This window comes from Osmia bicornis, chromosome 16 (assembly GCF_907164935.1).
Source record: "Osmia bicornis bicornis chromosome 16, iOsmBic2.1, whole genome shotgun sequence".
NCBI lineage: Eukaryota > Metazoa > Arthropoda > Insecta > Hymenoptera > Megachilidae > Osmia > Osmia bicornis.
In genome coordinates, this window is record NC_060231.1 from 5,086,706 (window position 1) to 5,101,001 (window position 14,296).

Below are 14,296 nucleotides of genomic sequence, written 5' to 3' on the forward strand. Positions count from 1 at the left end.
CCACAAAACGAAGCAAGAGAGCTCGGTCTCTCGTTCAGCCCAAATAATTGAGATGGATATATCATCGTCGTCGTGTCAGCTTCCACCCGGTACGGGGATTCGCGTACGAAATTTCGCGAGATTCGAAATCGTACAAAATCGCCCGATGGCAATAGCGAAACAAATTTCACCCATTAACAGCCGACAGAGGATACGTGTCACACGGTGGTTGTCATCGATACAAATATCTGCGAGAGATACCTGTCCATATTCCGGCCGTCCGGTGAATTCACACGCGTGATGAAAAAAAAGCTTGTTCGCGTAGAATTGTACAGCACGTGTCCGAACTACAATATAAATACCACGGCTATTTGGCCCGGGTCGTGTTAACGCTGTAAATTGGTCGTCTAAAAACTGGACAATTTGTTGGAATACACGGAGATTACAATCTGACCCCGATACTCTATATAAAAATCTGTGCCTCGTCGAGGAATTCACGAAAGTATACGAACGACGTTGCAATTCATATTTAAACGTTGGTATATCAATTCGACGCTTAAAGTTTCATGGAAATTGTATAATCAAATAACCGGAGATCATAAAGTTCATTAAATGTTCATACTCGCTAATGGATAATATTAAACTGTAAATTAGTTGATCCATTATTTCTTCCGACAAAGACCAGTCATTTCGTATTTCATATTTAAACGACTAAACTGTGCCATGACAAAAATATTCTATCGCCGTTTGTCCAGACGGACTCATTTAAAAGTAAATGAATTATTATTAGCCGAGACTTTCCAATGTGGATCATGTCCGAGTGGATAAATATCCCGACATTTCGTCAGAATTTTAGCTTCACCAGAGGTCAAGCAACACCCGGGTATTTCCATTTACCTGTTAGTTGCTGACTATTCGAGCAAACTGTGCTCATGTCACGGATCATTGATCATCAATGATAGGGATGTCTTAATTGGTTGCTTGACTATATTGTTGAGGTTAGGGGGCGTTCCAGGTAGGGTTAGGTGGTATGCTGTTAAGGTTAGAATATTCTTTTTCAGCTACTTTTTCTTATAATAATTCAAAAATAGAGTATGTTCCAAATTGTCTTAAGGTACATTGCTTATAGTCTTCGGTTCTAATTATCACTTTCAATGTGTTCTAATTAACACACTGAACCATATAAAGAATCGAAGGTCTAGCACGAACCCCTGACACTTGTGTAATTGGCAAAATTGTAGCAGGACTAAAAATGTGGAAAGCTCGTTCGGGGTTCCCTCTGAAACAGCTGTTACCTGAAGGGCAGATTCCCAGGGCTCTCTCGTGTCTGTGCTGGACAGTGCGAGAGTGCTCGTGGATTTAAATACAATAACCCGAGGCTATTGTAAAAAAAAAAGAAATATGTATACACGGTCGTGTGTGCGCGTGGGTGAACACGAATGGCCAGGGCTTTATGCATGCGGCTCGATCGGCGGTGTTTCCACTCACCAAATAACAAGTATACACTCGAAACCCAATCACGCGTGTTATCCCATATTCTGCTGACCATCACAGCTCTCTTCGAGGATCCATCGTATCGTTGATCACGCGTGTACAGGTGCACCGATATGCTGAGCCAGCAAAATCGATTGCATCGCTTTCATGGCAATTTTTGGCCTCCTTCAGGATACGTTCTTCACGTGGCCGGTAAATTGTGACTTTTACTTTTATGCCACGAAATGTCGTGGAAAGTCCAAACGCCATGACGCTGAATTTTGTGTCCTGACTTTTACTTTCATGGCAGAAAATGTCATCTGTCGAAAGTCGTAGCTTTCAGCGTCACATGGTGACACTTGACTGAATTTCAAATTTTTTCAGATTTTTTGGAAAATATGGCAAAAACTACTTTTTCTTTCTTACCCTGCGACTACCCTCCCGGTTGAGGTACAGGGTTGAAACTTGGTGTACCATGGTTTTTTGGGATATGCTATCGAATGGTGCATTGCGAAGCAAATTCGGCTCAAGGGCAGTTTTGACCATCTTATCCTGCTATACCCTTTAATGTAGTGTTTAGTGTCTTTATTTGACTTTTCAATCATTCAAATGAAAATACGCCTACGCATAATGCCGGTGAAAGATAATCCGGGAGAAATAAAGAAGCAATATGGTAGAAATTATCGTATGATGGATCGCTTAATCCACAAAGTGAATTTCCAATATTAGCTGATCGACGTTCGTCGCGTTAATGCGCCATTAAATTATTAAAAAACGTACGGGATAAAAAAACAAACGATTATGCGCTATGGACACGAGGATCAGAATGATGCTCTCCCTATCGGCATGGTGGTACTGTAGGAATACTAAACATGTGTCATCCATTAGACAATCCGCTGTATCTACAGGGCTTGTTACATGCATGGAAATGCGATTACACCGCATATTACATGCACGTCCACGTTTGCATTTGCGGGGAAATATATGTGTACAGCGTACACGACCCCTTTCCTTCAGCGATTGCTGCTTGATTCCCTAGGGTGTATGGTTAATGATGATTCCACCTCATCTTCCTTTCCCCTATACGCGCTCTAAGATTTCTGAACGTGTCTTTGCAAGCAGATTACAAATTTGTTTTGCTGCTTGGAAATTCATATACCGGGTGACCCATTGATCAGAAATTACAACTTTATTCCTAAGTTTCAACACTTTGAATACCATAGAAATAAAATTACTAATTAAAAAGATATAATTAATTTTTCAATGCTTCATAAAGCGAAAGATAACTGAATTATGATTATGTACTGAATGAAAGAAAAGGAGTTGCGACTGACGATAAAAAAAAGGGGATATCTAAAAGATATTTCTTTTTAAGACTTCGCGAGAGGTGTGAGTGATAAGAAGCACAATGGTCGGCTAGGTTTCAGTTGGGCCACCGTATATTTTTCCAAGCGTGCGGTAGAAATGTGCTGCATCGTCGTATCGATGACGATGCAATTCGCGTCTGATTGAACACGAAACAGTGTTAGCTAAGTTGAAAAAGGTCTCTGAAATGGAAAAATATTTCCTAGCTCCCTGTATGCCTTTGCCTTTACGTAATCTTTGATGCGAGTACACGTCTCAATGGGTTTGAACGTAGTTACATGTACGGCAAAATTCTTTTGTTGAGACTGTTCGCAATTGTTCGTTGAATACAGAAAACAGAATTGCAGGACATTGCGATTGAGGAAAAATAGTGAGAAACAGTAACGAGGAAAATATCGGTTCTTTATTATTTTAAACGATTTATTTTACAAATGCACAGGTGCTCCAGTCCTTGAGTCGTACAAAACGCGTTGATAGGTTTAGATAGAGTAAGGTATGAACTATGTCTGCTGTCATTTCCTCTTTGCTTTCATCTGTACCCTACGGCCCTTCCCTAATCTCTGCTTTACTTTTCCACCGCCCTTTTTCTTCATATCCTTTCCATGCTTCGCAGGCCTCTTATATTCCGAGACATCGGCGGAGCTGTTTCTTGTATTTTTCTTACTGCCACGTTTCTTACCGCCGAAACCGAATTTCACGTCTTTCATCTTCCTCTTCGCCGCTATTCTCGGATTCATCGGTTTCTTTTGCGGTTTCTTCTTTTCATCCAGGAAATCAAGATCCTGTCTCATACCCTTGCGATACTTTTTAACTTCTTCCATTAATTTTCTCTTCTCTGCATGCTTCTTCAGAGTTGCTTCTATCTGCATCTGCTTCCCCACTTTCCTTTGTTGTCTCAACTGCCTTATCTTCTCTGATCTCTGTGTTATCGTTTGTTTCTTCATTAGATTTTGCCTAACCTTCTGCATGTGGGTATCCGATTTGGCCATTTCAGCAAAATAGTCTTCAGGTCTGGTTGTTGGAATTCCAAGCTTCTTCAATCGTGCGATACCATCCATGACTGCACCCTGTGCTTGTCTATGAAACATTGTCTCTCTGCGAAAATCATTCAGAACAGGATCCTCTGCTGGATCATACTGAGGTATTTTCTTATTTCCTTTTAATTGCTTCGCGCGTCTCACTTCCTGTTCCTGCATTTGCAGTGCCAATTCCGGCGCCAGAGGTGCTGGTGCATTTGTCAAATCTAATCTCTCGACCCATGGCAACTTTAACTTAATAGCTTCTAACTTTTCTTTCATAAGATTCTAAAATTTCAATCATCTTCTCTTCATTTTTTCTTAAGGAATAAACATTTATGATACCTATAAAATTAATCATGAAATTATCATACTTACCACACAATTTTTGTGCTGTTTTTTTGTTTGCTCGAGCAATACATTCAGACCAGGTTTTAATAAACCCTTTGCATAAGCTTCTCGTAACTATACACGTGAAAAAGAATAGGTTAGGAACAGATTACTTATAAGTATTTTGAAATTCATGGAATATTTACTTCTTCATCTGAACTGTTGTACTCCGAATCAGATTCAGATGATTCTGACGCTTCTTCAACATGTTTGCTCGCGTTTTTTACCTTCATTGTTAATAATTAAACTTATAAAATATATAAACAGACTGTTCATACAGTAAACAGCCAGCACCTCAATACCATCTACTGGGAGTTCTGAACATGTTTTAACAGAGTGCTTAAATGATATGCAAGGAATTCTCTGAAAATTCTTTTCTAAAAATACTTAAAATAAAATGTGAAAAGCATTCTGCTTCTTTAAATAATTGCAATTATGTACATAAAGCCATCATCTACCCCCTGTTGTTTTACTTCATCATTTTTATATGAAATATAATGAATTTCATTATTCAAATTATCATAAATAATTAACATGAAATTCCTTTGCATATGGAATTCTCAAGTTTTGATATTTATATATTTAACTGTAAGAATAAATGTCATAATAAATTATCATCAGTTTCCAGCATTTCTTAAGAAGCACTACTGATAGAATAAAACTATCGTATTTTATCAGCTGTACAAATAATAAATTCAAGTATCTTATCTCTGGATCTACGACAAAAAGAAAATGGGAAGAAGGTAAACAAGTTTCGGACCAATCCAACAGCATTTTCATTCTATAACTGTTCCTCAACGCGCAGAAATTTCGTGAAGCTCCTGCCTGACATAGTTCTCTATATACTCTATGCTAACATTTTTTGTCACAGCTGGTTAACGACAGCGAAACATCATGACGGATAGTGATAAGAAACCGATGTCACGCTTACTGAAGCTCGCTAATAAATTTAATTGCTTCTACCTGTCAGGTAAGTAAAATCGCTGGACAAATCGTGTACCGTTCTCTCATACACCTCGACTGCCTGATTTTTCATTGAATAGTGCATAGAAAAGCGTGGCTTTCTGTCCTGTCTACTGAGATATTGATTTGGAGTCTGTTGTGTATTCTTTCTCATATTTTTGCACTGAATAACAAGGAATACTTTGTTTTTTATAGAAACATGAATGAGTTTTGCAATACTTCTGTCGGAGATCCTTTAATTCCCTATCTGATGTAGTCTTTTCTTTTTATATTAAATATTTTGAGTAAATTAATGGTATATGTATATTTACTGAAGTAGAATGTATATCACATAATTGTATAATTGTTTCTATTTTTAATAGAAATGAATATAAAAAATAAAGTTTATGATAATTTTAAGGGCTTATACATTATTTCTAATCCTTTAGTACTGAATAATATTGAACTATATTTTTGTATTACTACATATATTTATGTCTTGCCTAGTTTTTTATTCCTTTCCCATATGTTTTTATGTTTTATGTTTTGTATTATGTTATAATGTATGAATAAAGTAAATATTTTATGATTTATCGTTAGAGTTATTCAGGAAGATTATCATCTATATATGCGTACAATTCTTTAGGTTTCCATGCAGGTGAATGCAGGGCTTTTGTTGTTGATGGACAACAAGTTGGTCTTGTACGTCCAGATGTTATGAAAGAATTGTTAAATCATCCTCAGGTAATTACATGCTAGTTTTTATAACTTCACAAATAAGAAGGAATAACTCTATAGAAGCTCTAACTATCTTTTTATAGGTATTTCAAGTACACCCTGAATATGTGCAACTAAATCCTGCATTTCGAGATTATTCAGAGAGAAGTGCTCGGGTTGAAGAAGTATTAAGAGAATGGCGCGCAGGTGAGAAATTTGTAACATTAAGGGGATGGAGGGAAGAATGTTACGAAGTACGTGCACAGTTCAACACTCCACCATTATTTAAGATGGATCGATCAGCCACATGTATGTATGCTATTTATATGTTCCTCTATTAGAAAAAAAAATTATTTCTAATTGTTAATGACTGTGTAGGCTTATTTGGAATTCGAAAATATGGTGTAGATATTAATGGATATGTTATGGATCCTGTCAAAGGATTATCAATATGGTTACAAAAACGTAGTCCAAATAAGCAAACTTGGCCCGGATATTGGGATAATATGGTGAGCGGTGGGTTAAGTGTCGGTTATGGAATTAATGAAACTGCTATAAAAGAGGCTGGAGAAGAAGCCAGTATTCCAAATAATCTAATTGCTAAACTAAAAAGTGCTGGTTGTGTATCACTCTTCTTTGAAAGTGAAAGGGGCTTATTTCCCAATACAGAATTTGTATACGACCTTGAACTACCGCCAGATTTTGTACCGAGTAACAATGACGGAGAAGTAGAGACTTTTGAATTGCTTCCAGTTAACGAATGCTTAGAAAGGATATTATCTTCACATTTTAAAACAACATCTGTACCAGTTGCTCTTGACTTTTTAATTAGACACGGATATATCACAGCCGAAAATGGTAAGTAATTTTCTGATGACCAAGTAATAAACTAACGTTCAGATCTATCATAAATTTCTTATTCTATCCATTACAGAGCCTAATTTTATAGAAATCGTGGAATTGCTTCATGTACCTCTGCAAACGATGTACAATCAATCGCAGAAGAAATGTAAAATATCTTCAAACGGCGAAGCGATTGAACCTTTAGAGAGAATTTAAGTTTGACTAGTCTTTAACTTAAATCGTGTTGGAATTAACTGAATTGAACGGGGTTGAATTTCTTTCATAGTTTTCTCATATTTAGTCAATTCTTCGCAGATTTGATAGTAAAATGGTGCAGTTTTATACTTGTAAGACCTGTAAGATAAATTACTAAATAATAGTTCAAGTATTTCACGAAACATTCTCAACTTTCTTACGAAATTTCTTATTTCATATACGAAAATACGTAATTACAATAACTATAATTAACACCTTTTATTTTGTTACAATTCAGGTAGTTTTGATGTAACGATGAAAGTATTCGGTAGATACGATTTTCGAATATCTAATACAGCAAGAATGTTTCAGAAAACGAGCATAGTTATCGTTTGCTTAAGAACAATTTTATAAAAAGTGATGTACAATTTAATTTGCGGACCCTAAGGAATTAATTGATTGTAAAATTCACATATAACATGTAAAAATAATGATGTATTCTTTAGGTAATTTTAAACGAATTCAATTTATACACATAACGTTTGAACGTTTTTAAATTTCTATTGTATCTTCCTTTTTTTTTTGATTACTACGAAAACGTTGAACTGAATTTTGCACAATAATCTAACGAAGTTCTTGCCGATTGTACGAGCGTATCCAAGTGGAACGACTTTTGATATACATCGATGTCAAATTAGAAGTATTATTAATACAGCATTCCAGAGTATAGGTTTACTACTAAGATTTCAGTTTTAAGCGATGAGAAAAAATAATAATAATAATAATAACAATAGTTTTTTCTAACGTTTGTACTAAACTTGTACACTTAACAATGGAGTGCATAGTACCACGGCAGTAATATCCTAATATTCTGCGTAGGATTAAGGTGAAAAAAAAAAAAAAAAAAATCTCATTCACAGTATTATGAACGTGAATGCACAGTATACTGTTTGATATGTTTAAAAAAAGAAAAAGACAAAAAACAAAAAATTTATAGACGAATTTATGTCAACGTATGTGTTCTATAATCCAGCTATTGCTACCAACGAAAAATGCTTAGACCTAGCATTTTCACTTGATGACTTTTGTGAGGAAGGGAACAAGTGTTCGTATCGTTTAGTATATGTGATGTAGGTAGATTTTTTAATTAAAAAAATGACGATTGATATTGCAGTTCTAATCAAGCGATATCATCAAATTGCAAAGGTGGTGATTGTATAAACAGCAAACACAAAAATACTTGGAAGCGTTTCATCCTTTTCAGCAAAAATTGTTTCTTCACTGTGTTTCTTTCTATACAATTAATTCCTCTGTTAATATCTGACTCTTTTTTAGGAGTTCACGACTGTTGAATATTTATACAATGCTTTGTATCGCTTACATTGTATATGCCTTCAAGCGAAGTAACTTTTATTTTAATACTAATCAAGTGTCTGTAAGGCTGAGAGGTATTAGATGTGTTGGTATCAAGTTATCAAAGCTGTTATGAAAACAGTCCGTTTTGGAATCAACATTACAATCATTGTAACTGAAATCTGCATTGTGTAGAGGTGTGTGAGAAGCCGAAAATGGCGGATCAGTTAGGGTTAGGTGGAGAATATGTTTTAAAGATCAAAAGTATTCCACGAAAGCTCAGGATTTCTAAGAATTTCGAGGCTAAAAATCAGAAGGTCCAAAATTCTCAGGGATCCTGATATCTTCAACACCTGAGAATATTTTTGGGACTCGACCCAACCATTCCTGACCTAACCTGACTCGACCCTACCATCAAGTTCCCGCCATTTTCAGGACTTTTTTACAGAACTTTTCATAATTCTACCGAGACTAGAATGTTTACAATAGCATATCTCATTAATGTAAATGCTTCTTTCGTTGCTACTTTCGTTTTTTCATTTCATACCCGAATCATAAGTGAGATTGAAGCAGCCTAAATATACTCTTAACATTATGTAGTTTTATTTGAACTAACACAAGGCGTTAAATAAGTTTACTACTTTTGTAACGTAACATTGTAATTTAATACTAGTCATACTCGTCGCCTTATTATTTTAACTTTAATCTGGTCAATCAAATTTAGTATCTACAATATGTTTAAGCGATAAACTAACAATTTCATGATATAACTGTTTTGTGATAGTAATGGGTAAGGTTGGTCATACCGTTTAATGCATGAATCAATATCGTCAACGAATAAATTTCATCAAATTTATAATCGTTTGTGTTAATGGTACCTCGACAAGTATCATTTCGCTCAGCTCAGTATGATTAATCATTGTATGATCAGTATAGGAATATTATGGTTCATATGTTTCTATTTTCTTTTAACAATACTAACGATTCAAGTAAAACTTCCATAGTCATTTTCATGTATTGTATAAACGTTGTACTTAATTTTCATGGTTGTTTGCAGAAACTGAATTACTATGTATTCTTTACTGTAAGATATTATTATATAATCATTGAACAAAAAAAAGAGACGTATCAGTTGCAAAGATGTATTAACTCAATAAATAAAGTTCAGATGCTTTGTATTTTATCATTTTATCCTTCTTATAGTACTAATAAACTAACTTCTAATAGTAACAAATTTTTAGCTTACAATTCCTTTTTTCTATTTCAATTTAAATGTCTGCTAATGTATGTACATTAAATGGATCAACGAGGAAGCTCAAAAAAAAAAAAAAAATAAATGAATATAGTGGCTGTTTGGTGGGGAGGCTCGAAGAATTAAAACTGGATCGTTTCATTCTTATTTTGAACACCGCGGAGGAAACACGTTTCCGTGACTGGTGTTGGTTATCAAATACACGTATCTCTAATTCATTACAAATTTTTTAATCAATTATGCTTAATTAAACGCGTTCGTAAAGTTGGTGAATAAATTTAGTGACAAAAGTGCGACGTGTCAACCTGTTTAACAGGTATATTCAATAAATACTAAAATTTAGAGACTGTTCATGAACTGTATATATTTTTCTGATTGAATTTCGCTCGTTAATTATGATTTTATAAATTTTTGGAAATATTGCGTTGCGAGGTTGCGCCATATCGTGAAACTTTCCAGTTTAATTTTTAACTTCTCAATTATTTTTCAAAATTTGTATATATTTTATTAGTTGTACATAAGAAATTTGTTTGCTTTCTATTCTGCTAATTTTTTCAATTCAATTTTTCGTACATAGTGTGCAAAAAAATTAATTATGTTATTAAAATATCTTGCGACTAATACATTATTATTAACGATTGATTCGATCGATTTGAAATTGAAGTTGACTAATTTAATTTTAATTTAATTCATTTCCGTTTTCCTCTATTTCATAGTAAATTTTTAACAATGGATTCTACGACAATTTCATTGAAAAAGTCTCCTTTAATAGCCACGGGATTTTTCTCAAAATCAGAATATTTCACACATTGGGCGATCGGTAAGTTTATCCTACATTACTACTGCTTTATAACTACTTTGTAACTACCTTATGTGCCTCTATTAGCACATTTAATGTTACTTTTCCATAATATATTGCAAATAAAATTCAGTTACGAATATTTCAACAAGTTTAAATACAGTTTTAAATGATATACTTAGTAGAAAAGTCAGAAATGCTTTCAGAATAAAGAGAAACATATATTCGAATAATAGCCGCTTGTAGAAAACAAAATGTATTCCCACTGACCTTTTTTAATCGATGTCTGCAAGTAGTTTAAGCAGCTAATAGAAGAATTTTGCTGTCCAAAAGTGTTATTCCATAATCCACGTACACACAGTCCAACAAAACACTTATATTACACTATTAAATACACTAAATACTATTTTAAATTGCGTCGAATATAAGAGCACGCCGTTTCAAAGTTAACAACCGCGAATTACTAACTTCCTTCTTCTTCTTCCGAAATATCGATATATTGACGTCGCGCTTCGATTGTTACTTCAACGATTTGAATTTTCAGTTCGATACTGAAGCAGTGACGCGCATGCGCGAAGGATACGACGAATGGATACGGCAATATTTTGCACCGTGTCACTGGTGTCACTGCTCCTTGTGTATCGAGTAATAATTGTGGTTCGAGAACAATGTCAGTCGTGGTAGGACGAAGAATTTTAACGCATTTTTGTAAAAATCATTTGAAGAAGTTGCCGACACGGACAAGGATCCTTGGGTTTACTTCTGAAGCTAAAGAAAAGTCGCTTAACCTAGAAGATGCAAAAACTGGTATACCGGCTTCCGAAGCAGGCAAAATTTTGGCAGCCGTGTTGAAGAAATTCAACGAGTCCCTTATTGTAGAAAATTTAGAATCCCCCAAAATGTTACAAACAAACGAAGTAAGAGCATGGTTTAATAATTAATCATTTAATAATTTATTTTAGGTTTCAACTCCATGGATTTTTTATTACATATTATAATTTATATTGTTTGTGGTTATTTTTTATGACATAGAGAAAGATTTATATAAACTAGTATAAATATAATATTTAGTATTTATAACAAAACAATTTTCTCAATAAGTAAGGTTCAGAATACAAGACGTAGACACAAAGCATCTTTTTCATTGTCAGGTTCTTATTGATGTTAATTACTGTGCTCTCAATGCATCAGATGTTTTATTATCTAAAAATTTATATACATTTGAACCAACTTTACCAATGGTTCTTGGTTATGAACTTGTTGGGAAATTGGTTCAAGTTGGAGATGAAGCAAAAAAGCAAGGGTATAAAATCGGCGATAAGGTTATTGCTCTTAATAAAGATCGTTATGGAGGTTTAGCTGAGCAGTGCGTGGCAGATATTGCTGTAAGCAGGTTTTGTGTATTGAAACATCCTTGTGTCTTGCATCCGATTGTAAGTTAAATTTATAGGATGTTTGGAAAATACCATGTGAGATAAAATCATTGGATGCTGTAGGATTACTCGATGATTATATTACTGCTTTGATTGCTTTAGAAAAAAAAGTTAGCCTCCAAGAACATGACATTATGTTTGTTAATGTTGGTGTAAGTAGTACTGGGTTGGCAGCTGTTGATCTTGCAACAAATGTTTTCAAAGCTCAGGTCGGTTTAGCTGTTGTAGAATTTCAAAGATAATTGGGTTGCATTGTGAATTAGGCAATTGTTTATTTAGGTAATAAGTGTTTGTGCTACCGAAGATGGTGCAGCACTTGTTAGGGAAAAGGGTGTGCTTGCATCTTTTAAGTTTAAAGATCGTACATTATTAAAACAAATTGAGGAAGTAGCTGCTGACAAAGATATTAAAGCTATTTTTGATGATGCTGATGGTAAATACTTTAAAAAGATCCTAAGTTGGTAAGTCTCTCTAAAGAAAATGAAAATCATGAAAACAAACAGTGGTAGCAACTCTGTTGTACTTTTAGCTTTACTGATATCTACAAACCCGATGCAACGATAAAAGATTTGTTACGTGATGATAGTTTTGCCGTGGTATTGCACCATCTTTCTCGCGAAGGTATAAAATTATTATAGAGTTAGTCGTAATTTGATGTAGGACAACTTGTGTAATGATAGTTTTTGTCATTAAGGTAGGGCAATAATTGCTGGCACAGCTACAATTAAATCAAATGATGAATCTAAAGATCAGGAAGGTACTTTCAGTGTTACTGGATTAAATTTAAGAGAATTTAGAAAGGCAAATCCTGAAACATATAGGTATAATATTTTTTGTAAAATTACAATGTCCTATGAATTTTGTTTTGTATAAAGCCCTTAAGAATGAGTCATTGAAAATTGTGTCAATTTTAATTAAAAAGGAAATAGCTAACAAAATTTATAGGACAGAGTTGATTCTTACATTAGATTTAAATCACCTAATATTTATGTGTTTTAAATCAGACAAGCAGGGGATGATATCTTAGAATTTTTCGAGGAGGGTTTGATTAAACCAACATGTGTATTAAATGTTGGATTACTTAAAGTAAATGATGCATTGGAATTTATTCTCAATAAGAAATTACCAGGAAAAGTGAGTGAAAAGCATGTGATAGCTTAGTATCCATTCATCCAACAATAAAATAAATGATGATTTCAACTTTACAGGTCATTGTCGATATAAAAAATAGATAGGATAATATGTTTAAAATAGAAAGATAACTGTAAAAAGTCTTCTATATTTACAGTATTCAACTATAAATCTCAAATCTACATAAATGTTATAATCACGATCTGTTGAACTGACATATTGCACTTTCCATGGGGCATAATAAGATTTATAGAGATATTGTTGTGTAAGCATGTAAGAGCTATAAAAATATGTTAATTTACACTGTACAATATTTTTAATAAACCCTTTTTACTTTGCTATAATTGCAACAAAGAGACTAATTGTTTCCTTGTGTGCTTTGTGGTGTGTGTATTGTCAGATTGAGAGTGTATGATTAAATACAGGATCAGCAAAAACTACCACCTGTATAACATTTAAAGATATTTAAGGGTGGTTCTGAAAGAAATTAGAACGATAAGTAGTATAAGGAATCTTAAATTATAAGTTAGATAGAATAGAAAATATTTAGAAGGAAAAATTGTTGGTTTTTATTCCCATCGCCGTTCATGACAGCCGATATTGCAATGTTCCAAGGGATTACGTGTCTCTGTAGGACGTTGAGACAACAGAAAATTGCACGCATACGATTGTTCTCAGGTAGCCGTGCTATACTAACTTGGTCGCGGTCATTATCGGTTGCTCAACGTCCTTTTATCGAAACTGGAACGTTTTGTTGCTGTGCTACCGAGCAACACACGAAACTGCGAGTAAAAGTCCTGAGAACGGGTCCCTCCTGTGAAATCGTCGATTATAAATAAGTTCCTCTAATGGTAGCGAAGAATTTTCTATCGTGTTTTTATAGTTCGGTTCGAAGAGATAAAGGAAAATGAGTGTTAGCGGTAGCACAAAGTTGCAGCCACTTATATCGATCTTAATCTCTATGACGTTAATGATTTATAATTAAAAAGTGATTTTTATACGTCCGACGTCGAATCTGATCGTTAATCATAATTTAGGTATGCGAAGGAAAGGTTCTCTGGATTGTGTAAATTGGTAACCTAATTTGGCAATTTTTAATACAAACTTGTGTTACGCATATTGACGCCATGGGTGGTCTTTGGTGATTGGTACTACGAGATTTAGCCAAATAATTAGAAAATGATGAGGGAAAGATGCCATTGTTCGAAAAATCATGGTATGTTCTACTGATCATGGCAATCAGTTACTTAAATTCTGATCCCATTTATCCATTTATCCTTGAATGTATCCTTTGCATTATACTGTACAAGGATACGAGCCTGTGTAATTTATATACAGTTACTTCCACAATATCCCACTCAAAAGAACCATTTTTCACTCGACCCACTCCATCATACATTCCCGAAAG

General features: G+C 34.3%; 3 protein-coding genes across 3 annotated transcripts; 2 read left to right on the forward strand and 1 right to left on the reverse strand.

The window, feature by feature from the left end:
* Nucleotides 1–3,198: 3,198 nt before the first annotated feature.
* On the reverse strand, nt 3,199–4,538 carry LOC114871507 (probable rRNA-processing protein EBP2 homolog). Its single transcript, XM_029177484.2, has 3 exons — nt 4,370–4,538; nt 4,212–4,298; nt 3,199–4,121 (listed from the first exon to the last, which is right to left on the reverse strand). Exons 1-3 carry the CDS (start codon nt 4,454–4,456, stop codon nt 3,330–3,332), a joined length of 966 nt encoding a protein of 321 aa, XP_029033317.1. The 5' UTR covers nt 4,457–4,538; the 3' UTR covers nt 3,199–3,329.
* A 477-nt stretch (nt 4,539–5,015) lies between these two features.
* On the forward strand, nt 5,016–9,445 carry LOC114871506 (uncharacterized protein YJR142W). Its single transcript, XM_029177483.2, has 5 exons — nt 5,016–5,193; nt 5,812–5,909; nt 5,987–6,191; nt 6,261–6,740; nt 6,817–9,445. The coding sequence occupies exons 1-5, from the start codon at nt 5,118–5,120 to the stop codon at nt 6,939–6,941; spliced, it is 984 nt and encodes a 327-aa protein (XP_029033316.1). The 5' UTR covers nt 5,016–5,117; the 3' UTR covers nt 6,942–9,445.
* Nucleotides 9,446–10,889: 1,444 nt separating this feature from the next.
* On the forward strand, nt 10,890–13,246 carry LOC114871498 (quinone oxidoreductase-like protein 2 homolog). Its single transcript, XM_029177467.2, has 8 exons — nt 10,890–11,241; nt 11,476–11,709; nt 11,775–11,966; nt 12,037–12,218; nt 12,287–12,378; nt 12,452–12,578; nt 12,762–12,891; nt 12,966–13,246. The coding sequence occupies exons 1-8, from the start codon at nt 10,993–10,995 to the stop codon at nt 12,990–12,992; spliced, it is 1,233 nt and encodes a 410-aa protein (XP_029033300.2). The 5' UTR covers nt 10,890–10,992; the 3' UTR covers nt 12,993–13,246.
* The last annotated feature ends 1,050 nt before the right edge of the window (nt 13,247–14,296 follow it).

Bases quoted from the DNA above. Each gene is read 5' to 3' on its own strand.
- LOC114871507 (XM_029177484.2), bottom strand. From the start codon at position 4,456: ATGAAGGTAAAAAACGCGAGCAAACATGTTGAAGAAGCGTCAGAATCA. The intron at 4,299-4,369 runs GTAAATATTCCA...TCACGTGTATAG, and splicing joins ACAACAGTTCAGATGAAGAA to TTACGAGAAGCTTATGCAAA. The intron at 4,122-4,211 runs GTAAGTATGATA...TTGAAATTTTAG, and splicing joins AACAGCACAAAAATTGTGTG to AATCTTATGAAAGAAAAGTT.
- LOC114871506 (XM_029177483.2), top strand. From the start codon at position 5,118: ATGACGGATAGTGATAAGAAACCGATGTCACGCTTACTGAAGCTCGCT. The intron at 5,910-5,986 runs GTAATTACATGC...ATCTTTTTATAG, and splicing joins AATTGTTAAATCATCCTCAG to GTATTTCAAGTACACCCTGA. The intron at 6,741-6,816 runs GTAAGTAATTTT...TATCCATTACAG, and splicing joins ATATATCACAGCCGAAAATG to AGCCTAATTTTATAGAAATC.
- LOC114871498 (XM_029177467.2), top strand. From the start codon at position 10,993: ATGTCAGTCGTGGTAGGACGAAGAATTTTAACGCATTTTTGTAAAAAT. The intron at 12,219-12,286 runs GTAAGTCTCTCT...TTGTACTTTTAG, and splicing joins TTTAAAAAGATCCTAAGTTG to CTTTACTGATATCTACAAAC. The intron at 12,579-12,761 runs GTATAATATTTT...GTTTTAAATCAG, and splicing joins GCAAATCCTGAAACATATAG to ACAAGCAGGGGATGATATCT.